At 36.0% G+C, this 16294-nt stretch overlaps 1 protein-coding gene across 7 annotated transcripts; it reads left to right on the plus strand.

Annotated features, from left to right (window-relative positions):
- The first annotated feature begins 49 nt into the window (after positions 1 to 49).
- On the plus strand, positions 50 to 11153 carry LOC106078916 (zinc finger protein 616-like). Of its 7 annotated transcripts, none has more exons than XM_056026483.1 (5): positions 50 to 193; positions 1701 to 1851; positions 2311 to 2453; positions 2968 to 3105; positions 7443 to 11153. In XM_056026483.1, the coding sequence occupies exons 3-5, from the start codon at positions 2349 to 2351 to the stop codon at positions 10593 to 10595; spliced, it is 3396 nt and encodes a 1131-aa protein (XP_055882458.1). In that variant the 5' UTR covers positions 50 to 193; positions 1701 to 1851; positions 2311 to 2348; the 3' UTR covers positions 10596 to 11153. The 7 variants fall into 7 exon arrangements, with proteins under 7 accessions (XP_055882458.1, XP_055882457.1, XP_055882455.1 ...); XM_056026482.1 differs by having other exon boundaries at positions 1701 to 1822; positions 2269 to 2453; XM_056026480.1 differs by having other exon boundaries at positions 1701 to 1822.
- The last annotated feature ends 5141 nt before the right edge of the window (positions 11154 to 16294 follow it).

The raw sequence follows: 16294 nt of genomic DNA on the forward strand, positions 1-16294 counted from the left end.
ATATATTCAAATTAGATGTGTATACATAAAATCTAGATCTATAACTTATTTCTTTTTATTTCTTTTTTATTTGATCTCTAGAGATCAATTTTGTGGAGCAGCCAATGCGGACATGTTTTTGAAAATCAAATATGGAAGGAAACCCTGGACGTACATTTCTTTGTACCATAACGAGTTGTTGAGCGTGTTTAATGTTAGTCTAACTATTATTTAGGACATAAACTAAACAAATTAGATCTATAAGATCTACTTCAACTTAAGTGTCTCTAGATTAATCTAGATCTACTTCAACTTTAGTTCTAGATTTACTATTTTAGTAATTTAATAAATTATAAATATTATTAAATATAAATATTATAATTATATAAACTATTAACTGTTACTATTTTCTTTTTCGAGATACTTAGTCATACTCATAGTCACTTAGCATACTACACTGTCACACTGGTCTACACTATAGACTATAGACCACTAAAGTATAGTGATTATCAGGGTCAGACTGGGTGTCAAAATCGGCCCGGGCATCTCTATTTCGTCCGGCCCATAAATTATATGATGGACATCCAATTCTTGGCCAAAATGTCCTCAAAATCATTCTGTCAAGTTTGATAATGTATCGTTAGCTGCATGCATGCATATAGTATATAGTCATAATAGTGACTATAAATACTTCACTCAGAAGGCCTCTATTGTAAGAGAATACTAGAAAACCTTTAACAATTAAACACGTGCCTTAGTGACATCTATGCTGCCCTTATCTTATAAAAACGGACGTGATTTTTTTTTAAAAAAAGATGATTATTGTGGTTCTACTGGCCCACCGGGCATTTGCCCGAATGCCAATATAGCCAGTCCGCCCCTGGTGATTATGGATACTGATTATACTGATACTTATAGTTATACTGATACAGTGATAGTCTAGTTACTAGGACTAGTAGTAGTAGTAGTAAAAAACTTTAAAAAGTAGTAATCTAGTATAGTCACAATAGTTATAGTATAGTCATAGTATTAGATAGATCTAGTAGTAAGTAGTGATAATCTGAGCTATAAGTAGTATAAGTATAGACTCTAAATAATATTAAATATTTAATTATAGAATAATCATAATAAAAAAATTGAAATAGATTATTATAGATCTAATTAAATCTAATATAGAATATTTCTAGACCATTTCAGCCTAGGCCCAAGGCTACTGGCTAGATCTAGATTGGGGGGGGGGGGAAGGGTCAACACAAACCTTTGGGAGCTCTCACAAGCAGTGTGATAATGACTGATATGAATATGGACATCCATGGCTGGGAAACACTATAACTATAGTCACTGGCTTTCCCTTCAGTGTTCAGGGGGATGTCTGGTTATTTTTCGGCATAGAAAAAAAAAGTTCCTACCTAGATGACAAAAACACCCACACCTTTTCACCTGAAATTCATTATTACATAATCATAGGAAAGGAAATCAGCTAATTTATTTTTATTTTTCCAATGTTCTTCCAATTTTTTAGATATAATTTTCATTCTTTTTTTTTTTTTAGTTCTAATTATCAGCTAAAATAAAATTAAAAGAAAACAGGCTGTGAATGTGTCAGGAAGTGATAAGTATATTTATTGAGATCTATCCTCACTTTTCTTAATTCAACAATCACAATCCAGATGACCATAGTCTAGAGTCTAGATTAAAAAAAAGTAACATTTCTCTTTCAGACCTTGCGATCTACAGGGCAGATGATGTTAAAGTCATCTGTTTCTGTGGCCCATGGTTAACGAGGGTGTCGTGCGGCCAGCACAACAACCAATCACCTTTACTTTTCCTCATGCAATGTCAGGTATTCATTAGAGCTGGATCGAATCAGAGGTGCCCTAGAGATCCCAAAATTAAAAGAGTTCTATACTTTTTATTAAAAAGTGTCAAATATATTTATAATTAATATTATTTACATTATTAAGCAATTTTCATATATTTCTAGTAATCCATTTTTAAGACAAGTTTAAGCTTTATGTAGATCTAGCTATAATAATGTAATCTTTAAATTTAGTCTTAGATCTAATGTAACTAATATATTTATTATATACTTTACTATTGAATTTGTAACTTGTCACTGTCTATATGAAGTTAACTGAAATTCTAGAAGAAATTTATCATACTGTTTAAAGAACAGAGATCAAGATATCTAAATGTTGTGTGCATTTGTATAAGATCTACTTCTATTGAGTATTTTGTTCATGGTCTTGTGGAAAATTATGAAGAAAATAAAATCTGTGTATTTTTCAGCTCAAGTAACAATGAGCTGTTTTTTTTTTTTTAATTCAACAGTCTATTAGAAATTTAGAGCTTCTCATAAACCTCTTCTCATGGAGTTACAAGAATTAGAGCCTAATGACATCGTTATACATCTTATTAATCCATACAAGTGTGGAGACTGTGGATCAGAATTCTGTGAGAGATCTGTCTTTTTAGTAAGTGATTAAAACATTGCCCATGTATATTACACTTTATTCATATATTTCTGCTAGCATTTAAAAAAAGCATTATAACACTAAATGTTTAATGTTTTAAAATTATGCTTTGTACATTTGAAAAAGTTTTCTAAAAAGTGATGAAATTTAAAAATTTGACTTTACCCATCTTATCTAAATGTATCTGTTGCATTTGATATCTATAGAATTAAGTCATTTTCTTGTTTAAAATAACACAGACTATTATTTGTCAGCAAAGAAAAAAGAAGTCAGTCGGTTGCTAAGAAATTGTGGGGAAAGCCTTTTCTGATTGTATTGAATTAAACATTTAGTTTGGCTTATTGGTGATGTACCCAACGAGTGTTATTAATTAAATTTTGGAAATATTATAATCTGAAGAAGTGCTGAAAAAAATTCTAATTTTTAAAAATAATTTGTTTTTGTTTTTTACAAGCAATATTGGACAAAAGTATTGATTAGTTTGTTTAAAAATATGAATGATTTTAAATTTTAGGAACACCTGACTGAGCATTTAGAGAAGCTGAAATGTGATTCTCCGTGCCATCAAATAGTCTGCTTTACAAATCTGGTAGAACATCAGCCAAATGGCATCACTATCACCAGAGATATCTTACAGATAAATGAGCAACAGGTACTACACTTTTCTACCACTTTAATACAGGAGCTAGGACTGCCTGGTCATGTGATATGCGTTCTGGACTGATGATTGATGGTCTCAATGGTCCGTGGTTTGAACCCTTCCTGCACCATCTTTTATGATCCTGTAGAAGGTTTGTGCTAGGATGTAATTATCTTCAACTCTGAAGGAAAATCTGCAACATTTAAAACCAAACATTTACAAAGCTAATCAGCTCATGAAATTTCTAATTAAGAGATTATATAAATAAGCTGTTTCTTTTCAGGAAAAATAAGTTTATAATTTCTTTTTAGTCCAAGCATTTATTATTATTGTAATTAAAATGGTTGAAAGCAATTGTTTACAGTATGAGTTTCATAAATTTGTATCCAGTAGTCTTATTAAAATCGAATTTTAAAATTAAACTTTTTTTTTTTTTTTTTTGTGAACTTGCTTATACCAATTGCTTTACCTTAACATCTTAAATTTAATGCCCAGAGTGAGAGTGACTAATGACTGATTTCTATCTCCAATATGTATGTTGACATATCTATATAAAGGCAAATACAAAAATGCTAGCTAATATAATGGTATAATATATTGTAATATAAATTAACTATGACAGGTTGGCGAAAGTGACTTGTGTTTGGCGCGTTTAATGTCTAGGGGATGATTATTTTTGATATGATCACACACCAACCCGTCAGCATATAAACCGGGAGCAGGCACGCAACGAGACAAGCAATGAAAGAAATATACAAAGTTAAAAATGAAGAATATTTATTTACATAAATGTTTACATAAAAGAATAAAAAGGGGGGGGGGGGTTTGCATCTATCTCTAAGCAATACTATATTTGATCATCACTCTTGCACTTAATAAGAGAGTATATCACTTTGTCTTCTGAACTTAGCTGGTTGTCCTGCTTGGGTCGCAGCTGGATGTGTCCTGGCTTGAGGTTCTGCAGCTGGAGGTGGCATTCTAGCGTCTTGCACAGATCTGGGTCTCTAGGGACGTCACACCTAATAAGTTGACAGGTGGGCTGTCGATTTTGGCGGGCAAGGCCGATAGCGCCAAGTAGTGGTTCCACGACAATTCGTTCACCGACAAATCGTTCACGCGACTATTCGTTCACGCGACATATCGCTCACGGACTATTCGCTCACAGACAACTTGTTCACCGACAACTTGTTCACCGACAGTTGGTTCACGACATATCGCTCACGCGACTATTCGTTCACGGACAATTCGTTCATGGCACGGACAAATTGTTCACAGACAAATCGTTCACTGGATAGTAACATATTGTTAATATTATATATTCTCGTCGCGTGTTTAATTTATTTACATTAAAACTTTTGTAGCTATTATTTCCAAAAACAAAAAAATTGCTAGAGATCAGGTCTAAGTCTAATCCGAGTTTATTTAATTTCGTTGTTGTTGTTGTTGTTGTTGTTGTTAATATTAGTTAATGAGGACAGTATGTGATAAAAATAATACTTAAAAGAATAAAAGAGATCTTACAAGCAGGCTGAAAAATGTAAACGGGCCCTCACTTTACTATAGATAACATTTTTACTTTCACCTTTAATATACATTTACACCCCCCTCTTTACTTTCATCTACCGGGAATCTACCCATTCATCTGGATACTCTAGTTAACATCTAGTGGAGTGCCAGTCAGACTGGCTCCTCTGGAAGTAATAAAACGCTATTGGACATTGCCTATACACGTGTTCAATCTGTTAACATTGAAAATATCTACTAGACACTAGTATAGTACTTTCCATCACGTTTAAAAGTTCTATTTTATTTTTATTTTAGTTAACTTGTTTCTATATGTGACCACCCATTGGTAGACTCATTTTATTGCTTGGACTTCAATAACAAATTTATTGAAACAATTTTATTTTGTTGTATTGCGATAAATGTATAATTTTTTGATAGGAAACCAAAATATTTCCTAGTGCTGTATATGTAATTAGTTTTTTTTCTTAGATGTCTTAATTGATAAGTATTAACCTTAGATCTGTATCTAGTATGTGACGTTCAGAGTTGAACAGTGAAACCATGTATTGTACCAAATCTAGTACCATTGTTAAAAATCTAAATTATCTCTCGTAAAAACACTGACAGGATTGTGTAAAAAATACTAGTGTGTGTGTTTGCGTATATATATATATTTGTTTTTGTTAATAAGATATCAATAAAATGGAAATGTTAATTAAACATCTGGACCATTATTAAGAAGATAATCAAATATGGGTAGGGTGAACAAGACTACATGACAGACTTGAGTGTAAAAGAAGGCCTAAAAATGTGACCTATAGTAAAGTGAAGGCCCATTTAAATGTTTCAGCTTGCTTGTAAGATCTCTTTTTTCTTGTAAGTATAATTTTTATCACATACTGTCCTCATTAACAAAATATTAACAACAAACAAAAAATTAACAAAGAATTTCGGATTAGGCTCGATAACCAGTGAACGATTTGTCTGTGAACAATTTGTCTGTGAACGAATTGTTAGTGAACGATTAGTCGTGAACCAACTGTCGGTGAACAAGTTGTCAGTGAACAAGTTGTCCGTGAGCGATATGTCGTGTGAACAAAATGTCTGGTGAACGAATAGTCACGTGAACGAAAAGTCGTGAACGAAATGTCAGTGAACGAATTGTCGTTTCCCCCACAGATCTGGGTCTCTAGGGACGTCACACCTAATAAGTTGACAGGTGGGCTGTTGATTTTGGCGGGCAAGGCCGATAGCGCCAAGTAGTAGAGTTGAGTAGATCCACGTAGGCGGGAGATGATACTCAATAGCAAGTAGGCAGTGGTGCAGTGCTGAATAGCACTAAGTGCAAAGGTAGTAGATCCAAACAAATAGGCAGGTAAATAGTTGAGTAGTGTCGAGTAGACACTGAACAGCAAATAGGCAGATACCTGAGGGAGGCTGCGGATAAATAAAGACAAGTTAGGACATGTCTCTCATGCATCTTATCGATGCCCCCGACTGAGGTGCATTCGGCATTCGTCAGATTGGTAAAATTGCTTTTGAGTACAATGAGGAGATGATGACAAATGGGATTTGGAAAACAGATGGCTGATAGTAGCAATATAAAGATGTACATAAAAGGGGAAATAATAAACTCAAATAGACAACACAAGTTGGAAGAGAAAAAGGGGGGGGGGAATGACGGTTTGTTTACATATGACCCAATGGAGCGCGCTTGAATGGAGAGAGTGTCCGTTCAAGGGGCGCAACTCTCGTTAGAGTAAAATGAGTAAAGGGGAGATAATTTATATATATCTTTTCTAAGCCAAGTATTAGTGCGCTAGTAAGATTATCAAGGCGGTCAGCCGAGATAAAGGAAATAAAATAAGATGTACAAATATATACATGGTTGCATCAACGATCAATTGAGCAACGTAGCATAAATAGATTAATGCAATACATAAATATATACATATGCCATGTTTATGTTTTCTACTTACGACAGTGAGAAATACACAATGCACTAATTAATTATAAATGAAATACTAAACTACACATGATAGTATCCAGTGAGAAATATACACAAAAGTAATTAAGATGGAACTTGTGATTAAGTTCGGCTTACCATCAGGTATTCCTCTAGGAGTAAGAATAAATGATATAGTCCAGACTCGATTGACAGCGATAGAGAAATGAGAGGGTCTGGCTTAATTAAATTTACCTTATAAAGGCCTGGGAGAGACAGGCGGAAACAGGAAATGTCCTAGGCTAAGGATTATCTTACACGTTGGAGAAGTCTGACAAGAGTTGCACCTTGGAGCATCACGAGGCGTGTTGGTCCGAGTGATCTCCTAGATCAATGAAAGATGTGGGAGAGAGGGGGGGGGGGGGAAGAAAGATTGACTCGCATTCCACCCAAGGTGGTGTCCACTGCGGCTGTCAGACATCCTGCGGGTGAGATCAAAGAGACTGTGTTTATCTTTACCCCGGTCAAGGGAAGATAAATGAAAGGACGCCAAGGTGGTGGACCAAGTCTAGCTCAAAGAGATAAGGGTGGGGCGAGTGAAGAAAGTAAGGATAGGGCGGGGAAATGACTAAAATAAAATAAGTAAATAATGATAGATAATGATTAATGCTGTGATAAATTTGAGTGACTCTGACAGCAAGCTTTTGACCTGTCACATTAACATAGATGGACTGCATTTTTTTTTGTTACTTTGCCCAAATCACCCCTTCCCTCAGTAATGTAATTTTTTTTGTAAAAGGGGGGGGGGGGATTAAGTAGTTTTTTTTTTCTGCTTTTTGTTTCATTCAGATTTATTTTCATGATAATTAATAATTATATTCTTTTGTCAATGTTCTAGGTATTCGAACTTCAAGAATCTTCCCGGGACTACAGCAATTTGACACCATTGAAAACCTTAGAACGGGCTGGCATTTTAAACTTACCCCCTCCACGACAAACTCACTCATCGCCTGCTATAGCTGATCACAGGGAGAAAGCAGTTATTCTTACAGTTGAAGAAAATAGTACCCAATTCAGAAGAAAGAAAATATCCTTGCTAGGAAATCCTCAGCCCATGTCCCAAGTAGATGAATCCATACACTTGGAAGTTGATGTAAAGTATAATAATGCTCAAGTCTGTGTTGAGGGAGGGAGCATTCCAACTAACTTGGTCAGTGTTCAACAAGTATTTTTAGATAGCAAGGTTAAGGAAGAGATCAACATTGTGATGGAAGGATCTTCTCAGAATGAGACAACATCAATTTTAATGGAAGGTGAAAGAGGAGATTTTGTTGAACCTAATTCAGTTTTCAGTGTGCAATATAGAAAGAAGTATGTGTCATGTCCCATATGTTTCAATCTGTTTTCAACTAGTAGTGCTTTGGAAAGGCATCAGGTAATGCACTCTAATGCAAAGCTGTACCCTTGCATGAAGTGTTTCAAGCAGTTTAATGATGCCAGCTCCATGAGGAAACATATGCTCATTCATAGGAGACAGCATCGTTGTCCCATATGTCACAAAATGTTCCTACAGAGGTCTCAGCTGTCCATTCACATGAAACAACACAGCAAGAGGAGGTTCATTCAGTTTGGGAGTAGCTTCCATGAGGTAAAGGTTGAAGTAACCCGAACTGAAACAGGCCAGCAGATTCAAGAGTACAGTTTGCTCATTCTCTTGTCTGAAGAAGAATTGAAAAAAGTAAACATGCAACCTTCTGGACCATACAATGAAATTGCTGAAAAGTCCATAGACTCTTATAATATTGTCCACTCTGAAAGTACAGAATCTCCTATTGCTGATATTACATCAACAAAGGCAGTTCTACAGTCAGAGATTATGGAAGAAAATACAACACAGCTCCAAAACAATGGAGAACAAAAGAAAAAAATAATATACAAGTGCGGTCATTGCAAAAGATTGATATTCACCCGCCCTACTCTCTCCAGACATTTGATTAAACACACAAACACAAGACCCTTTCATTGTGACATTTGCTCCAAGACCTTTAGGGACAAAGCAGATCTGTTTCACCACAAAAAAACTCACACCAAACCAGTCCAGTGTAACACTTGCAATACATCTTTCTCAAAGGTTTTGTACCTACAGAACCATCTACTTAAGGGCTGTCCTGTCTATGATATGGATGACAGATTCACATTGTTGGACAACTTCAAGTGTCAATGCAATGTTTGTAAGAAGGTCCTCAAGAATAAGGCCAACATACTCAGGCACCTTAGGGTTCATGCTTTTCAAGATTCACAGAAAAGAACAAAAAGGGAGAGTACCCCCATGGGGGAAAAAAAGGATGGCACAGTCTCAGCAAATATAGAGGACCATTACAGGGGGCTTGAAAACTCTGTTGGATTTGAGTGTCTCTTATGTGGTCAAGAGTTTAGGTTTAAGAGTTTTATGATAACTCATGTGAGGATGCACCTCAACCAGCGACCATTTAAGTGTGACCAGTGCTCCAAACGGTTCTTTGCTCCTCACATGTTGAAGAAGCACATGCAAAACCACACAAGGCCTTATAAATGCCCAGTTTGTGACAAAGGTTTCATTAGGCGTTACCTTATGAAGGATCACTATGTGAAGAGGCATGAGAGAGAAAGTCAGGAAGATTCCATGAAAGACATCACAGAACTTTTCAATGAGAAGAAGTTACAGTGTGACATTTGTGGGAAGACCATGAAATCCTACCAGAAAAGCTTAATGCAGCACCACATTCGCCAGCATAAGGATGTGAGACCCTTTGTTTGTGAACTATGCCAGAAAGCTTTCACCAGTGACACTGCTCTAAAGAAACATTCATTAAACCACACTAGGCCTTATGCTTGCCAGGTGTGTGGAAAGAGTTTTTCAAGAAGATATCTACTGATAGATCACTTTAAGAAAAAATGTAATGTTAAATTAATGGGTATGGTAAAATCATCCAACTCTGATGCACAAGTAGCTAACAACAATACTATCAACAAAGAAGTAAATGTGACTGTTAATGCCCCTCCATCAGAAGAGAATGCTCCATTCAAGGCATCAATGACTACACTGGTTTGCCCTGTCACAGGCTCCTCCACTTACTTTTGCCAACCTTGCAATAAAAAGTTTCATCTTTATGATGCCTTGCTACGGCATGTGAACACTTTTGCAAAGCCTACCCCTTGCAAGTACTGTGCCACTCTATTTGAAGACAAACACCTGGCAGTGGTTCACCAGCGATCCTGCCTTGGTGTCCCAATAGATCCTGCCCAGAAGTCTTGTAACAAATCAGGCAACCAGAAAGTCCTTGGTGAGCAACAAGCAAAAGTTAAAAAGATGATGAAGGACTTGTCTGAAAAGATTTGTGAACAAATAACGGCATCTCCAGCACAAGAAGAGCATGCATTAGTTTCAACACCAGCTAACTATCAAGTTTCAGAAAACACAGTACCAGAATCCCTTCCTGTCAAGACTCCTCAGAATGAAGTTCAGTTATCACTAGCAGCGAAAGTTCTTCATGCTCTGAGAGAAGAAGATGGCAAGTATAACTGCCCAGAGTGTAAAAAAAGTTTTACAAGCATTCGTGGCATGAAGATCCATGCTAGCTGCCATGTCAGGCTGTTCAAATGTCAGCTATGTGATCAAGACTTTACTAACATCATGCACATGAGAGCCCATGCTCAGACACACAAAGATGTGTCAGTGGAAGAACCAGTAGAGAACACGTCTGACAATTATGAGGACACTATTTTTGTAGCGGAAGGTCTAATGCCAAACAGTGACAATAAGAATCAGGTCACTGTAACACCCAAACATCTTACTGCTTTGAGAAAGAAAAAAAAAGTTGAGACAGATAGTGATGATGACATTATATCACAGTCAAAGTTGTCAACCAAAGATATCTTAGAAGTGAATCAGCGACTGATGTGTTCTGGGACAAGAGGTCGACCCTACAGTTGTAATCTTTGCAGGAGACGCTTCACAGAGTCAATTGGTCTAGAAAGTCACATGCTTCAAATACATGGTGTTAAATCTTGATATTGGTAACTTGAAGATTCTAAGTCAATTGTACATAAATATTTATATATCAAACATGTATATATATATATATATATATATATATATATATATATATATGTGTGTATGTATATATATATATATATATATAATAATAATAATAATAATAAGAATGTCTTCAAGTCTGAAGAATAATGAGGAATTACTTTGTATATCTAGATATGTAAGAATTTCAGGTACTGACATTAAACCTATAATGAGATTATTTTTCAATTGAAAACACTAATACTGGTAGCTAAGATGGTGTACATTTTTTTCTCAATATTATTTTTAGATGTTTGCTCTTTATAGACCTAGATGTTATCGCTTGAGTGAATTTGCATATTTGTAATATTTGATGTATAAAAAGACATTGTACTCGAGTCCAAGTTGAAGGAAGAGTGCAGCAATCTAAAATGCATCCATTGAATGATTTGCATGATGAAGTATTACTTATGTGAAGGAAAACAAAAAATACTTTGTAAGATATTAGTTTAGGTTTGCTCTATGAATGTGTGGAATAAATCAATGCTACTGCCACTGGAGGCTCCCTCTGTTATTTGACTAAAGGCACACTAAGACTGATCCTATCATGACTTAAATCGTTTTGACTGGCAGTTATCACTTAGCAGTTCACTTTAGAGAATGAAAAGTTTTTAGTCATTTTATTTTATTAATGTGCCATGTTTTTGTTTTCTTACCTACAGAAGGTATTTAATACACCTTGTATTTACACCTGTACTCAAACAAATAGCGTACTCAAACAAATAGCGATACATTATCTCCACTTCACAATTAGATACATTGTTTGGCTGAGTCTAAGTGGAAGCTGTAAGCTCCCAAAGTAGGGTCCGCCAGACTTTTAAGGATGTACTGGTAATGAAAGAGAAAAGAAAGGAATATAATGAAAACAATATTGTAGTTTTTCTGTCGAAATTCGTCCCCCCCCCCCTCCTGGCGTCATAGTTAAAAGAGTTCATAAAAAAAAAAACAGTTTTAGAAGGGGAGGGATGAAACGCGATACTACGCATGTTAGGTCAAATGTTTGACAGGTTTCGGATGTTCATTCAAAGTTGAAGATGATAAATTACTTATTACTTCCTAGTCCAAACCTCCCACAGGCCCTAATGGGCGTAATTATCCTTAGATCTTCGAGTCGCGGATTTTTTTTTTATAACTGCAATTAAAATACACTTTTGTCCATTGACAAGTAAATTGACCGGCACATGGACAAAAGAGCAACCAATACATCCAGTCGGCAACTCACAAATTAGGGTCATCCAACTTATGTGCGTAGATAGAATTTGTGTGTGGGGAATCCCACTATCCAGGCTCTCTGCAAACTGCTCTACATGACACAAACAACGAAACACAGTAGCAGGGCCGGTCCTAGCAATTGCGGGGCCCTATGCGAAACGGATTGCGCGGGGCCTATTCTGGGTAGGGATAAGGATAATTAGTGAAAATTAAGATTTTATATTACAAAATAAATTCGTCTTTGCATTTTATACATTCTTAACTAAGTACAAAATCACTATCAAATTAACTTTACGAGCCTTGTGTGTAGCGAAGTCATACAGTAGATCATCAAAATTCTGTTTCCTACATAGATCACGCTCAATAGCAAGAATTGCCACATTGTTCAATCTCTCTTCGTGAATTGTTGACCTTAAGTAATTCTTGATTAGTTTAAGACGCGAGAAACTTTCACAAGATGTCACAGTTACAGTTCAAATCTCAGCTGCAAGGAGTAAATTGCAGTGTTCACAATTCTGTTGAAGCATTTTATCCTGTAGCCATCTTCAGCTTTTCGATGTGTGAAGTTTTCCACAGATTTATCATACTGCCTTTTCCTTTGACGTTTGGCTGGAAAGATTGCAACTACATCCATGTTTCCAGCCAACTTCTTAGTCACAAGAAGAAACAACAGGAAGAAACTTAAAAGGTGCATACACAACCACAAGCTCTTTCACATTAACCCTTATCTGAGAGATACCGATAACATCTGCTCGTTGTGACTTATGTCTGGAGTACAATCCAATATCACTGCATTCTTGATGTCTCGAAGGATAGAATTCACAACAGCATCAGCTACAACAGTAATAAGTTCGTTTTGAATCTTCTTTCCCAGGAAACGATCATGAATGTCTGCATTGGTAACACGTCGAAGTTGTTCCCCCATTACTGTATCAAAGTTTGCGAGTAATTCTACTAGACCAGGAAATTCCCATTACTTGGCTCTTTAAGTTTTTCAATGGTCCCTCTGAAAGCTGAATTGCGCTTCGCTAGAAATCGTACAATTGTAACTAGTCCAACGTTTAGTTTCAGAATAAAGCATCTCCTAGTGAACTTTGTCAATACCTGTTTTTTTTTTTTTTTTGTACTTAGTCTTGCTCCAGCTTCACAGCAACTGATCATGACGTCTTTTTTCATGCTCTGCTAGCTTTGTGGTACAGCGGAACTTTTTTGTTTTTCCAGTAGACGACAGTAGCAACAATAGATCTTGTCTGCTGACACAGAATAATAATAATAATCTTTATTGTCAGTATGGAAATTTGTCTTACAATTTGTGCATTACATCAAACAAAAAACATTATAACTATAAGAAACCAAAGTGTACATTCAGACCAGACTCACTAATAATTTACGTGACAAAGTTTATACCAGATTGTTCTTATTTAATGATTTGATTGCCAGGGGAACAAAAGAGTGTTTGTGTCTATTTGTCTTTGCCATCGGTGTCTTGTATCTCTTTTGTGATGGTAAAATCACAACATCCTGACACAAAGGGTTATTCTTTATTTCGAGGATCTTGTTACCTTTTTTTTTTATAGATGTTTGTCTCAAACAACTGCCCAAATGGGGTTTGTTTTTTGCCAATAATTTTACCAGCAGCATTTAGGATTCTATAAAGTTTATTTTTATTTTTAATGCTCAGATTGCCATACCAGGCAGTGATATTGAAACTTAAAATATTGCAGATGTGAGCGTGATAAAACATTGCCAAGGCCTTTTCGCTAACATTAAACGAGGACAGTTTTCTTAGTAGGCTAATCGTAATCTTTGCTGCCCTTTTTTGCTGCTATAATCAGTATTAGCAGTAAAATTTAGTTTATTGTCTAGGATAGTACCAAGGTATATAAAGGTTTGCACTATTTCAATAGTCTTTCCAGCTACAGAAACAATATCATTTTCCTTCTTTTCCCTACGAAAATCGATTATCATTTCTTTGGGTTTTTTTTACATTTAATAATAAAAAAAATATCTTTACAGTATTTTTCAATGTATTCTACTTCTGAAATACTCATTTACGCCTGAGCTCTCTGAGAGCAGGGCAAGAAGAGCCGCATCATCAGCGAATTTTGTGAAGGAGCAAAAAGGACTATCGGATTGAAAATCATTGGTGTACAAAATTAATCACAATGGGGATGTCACAGCCCCCCTTGGGGCGCCGCCTCATTTGCGGGTTTTGATCGTTTTAAAAACGTATTCTAGTTCTATTGGAACCTCCTTTTCAGTTAAAATTCGCACTGTTATTATATTTTTATTTAAATATGAAAGCTGACAATGCTTTTTTTTATTCGCGTAGATTTGTGTTTTCCATATAACAATTTTGTCTAATATATCAGCCAAGAACGCAAAACACTTTCACCATTACTCAGGTTTGGTTTGCAATGCACTTAAGAGAAATGTCTACCATCCTTATTTATCGGATAATTCTCCAAAATAATCTCAGGTGGACCTTTTTGTAATAAATAGTCAGTATAAGATCTTTCCATTTTTTCTAGACACATGGCAGGATAATCCAGATTTCTCAATGAATCGACCACATTTAGCTCATTATCTATAACTATATGTTGATCAGTTATTACATTATTGCCTTCATTTCCTACGACATGTTGATCAGTTGTTAGTGTTACATCATTTTCTTCTCTTACGACATTCACCACTGCAGTTTTTTGCATTCTTCATAGAATCTGTTTCAGCTGTCTCACTAGAAGTGATTATCTTCTCATTTGCGGGTTTTGATCGTTTTAAAAACGTATTCTAGTTCTATTGGAACTTTCGTTTCAGTTAAAATTCGCACTGTTATTATATTTTTATTTAAATATGAAAGCTGACAATGCTTTTTTTTTATTCGCATAAGATTTGTGTTTTCCATATAACAATTTTGTCTAACTTTCAGGAGATTTTAAAAATAATTACCACGACTTTTTCGTATATTTTGCATCATTATGCAATTACAGATATACTTAGCGCGGGGCCTATGAAAGCGCGAGTCCCAATGTGGCCGCATAGGTTGCAGTGGCTTAAAAGACCGGTCCTGCACATTAGACACATGTCCAATAAATCCCAGCCAATAGTGTACTATTGGCAACATTTAACACAGACTACAAATAGTTATCCGTTAACAGCTTCACCGCAGTATCAACTCTTGCCTCGGACTTGCAATGGGTTCAACAGAACTGACTTCACACACTGAGCTCGTTTCGGACTTGATAGCAGATCAAGACGCCGTCTCGTACTCGCGAGATGTCATGACAGTATTCCGCACCGAACCGTCGTAATGCGCCGTACAAAACCACTCCGCTGTACCGCACTGAACCAAGTCGTTTGTAGTGAACTATCTTGACTGCGACACCCTCTTTGTATAGTTGATCACGTGAGTTAACCCCAAAACAAACCCCCCTTTTTCTACGCTCATTTAATTAGTTTGTTTTAGTTTGGAACAACAGGAACTAAACCAATGAAGTCGAATGCAATCGCAATGGACAAACCGAACGCTCAAGGACATCTGCTCAGTGCCTGGGTTATCTGCAGTTTCATCCCTAAAATACCCAACAAGTGCAGTTAATTCATGATGCAGCAGCTCGTATTTTTGGTTCATTGCTGCTGCCAGTTGATCCAGATCAACGTTTCGACTCGGACGATGACGTGTGAAGGACTTTCTTGTAGGCCTAGCTCTGTAATTGTAAACTGGTGGACGTGTATAATCTGCTATTTTATCGAGCGCTGACACCGATCGCAACTAAAGACGTTAATACATTGACACTCTTTACTTTTGTTCAAAGAAACTAGAACATTTGTCACATCGATAGGTAATAGGCAAGGATTTCTTCTCCAAGGGAAAATAAAAAGAAACAAACAACAAAACATCCTATTCTAGACCTTAACTAAATATAACAAATAATTGTGGCATTTTACGTCTCGAAAGACGATATTTTCCTTTTGCAACTTCTTATGTGACTTTGTATTTTCACCCTTCTTTCTGTTGCTGTTGTGTATGGCATCTGCAATCCAGGACCTTCCTTTAATGCTCGCTCTTCATGTGGATCTATCCAGTGTAACTTTCCCCCAGCTGTTAGTGCCGATTTTGAAGAGCTTTATGTTTCGTTTGCATACATCAGTATACCTTAGCAGTGGAAGACCAGCGTATTTCCCACCATCTGTTAAATCACTACACAGAATGTCATGTGAAAGTCGACCTTGTGGCATTCAGAATAACGATAGCTGTGTGCTAATGAAAACAAATCGTCACGACTAACGTGCTATGGAATATTTGATACCAATTATAGTGCAAATAATAAACTACAGATTTGCCTATTCTATAGTTACAATAATAGCATATCTTAACATTAACTGCACTTCAGTGAAAGCACCACTTTTAAAGTTATTACACT

The sequence above is a fragment of the Biomphalaria glabrata genome, chromosome 4 (assembly GCF_947242115.1).
Source record: "Biomphalaria glabrata chromosome 4, xgBioGlab47.1, whole genome shotgun sequence".
Classification (NCBI taxonomy): Eukaryota; Metazoa; Mollusca; class Gastropoda; family Planorbidae; genus Biomphalaria; species Biomphalaria glabrata.

What these genes read in the sequence shown, in the direction of transcription:
- LOC106078916 (XM_056026483.1), top strand. Translation starts at nt 2,349, where the DNA reads ATGGAGTTACAAGAATTAGAGCCTAATGACATCGTTATACATCTTATT. An exon ending in GTGAGAGATCTGTCTTTTTA is followed by an intron (nt 2,454 to 2,967) that starts GTAAGTGATTAA and finishes TTTAAATTTTAG; the next exon opens with GAACACCTGACTGAGCATTT. An exon ending in TACAGATAAATGAGCAACAG is followed by an intron (nt 3,106 to 7,442) that starts GTACTACACTTT and finishes TCAATGTTCTAG; the next exon opens with GTATTCGAACTTCAAGAATC.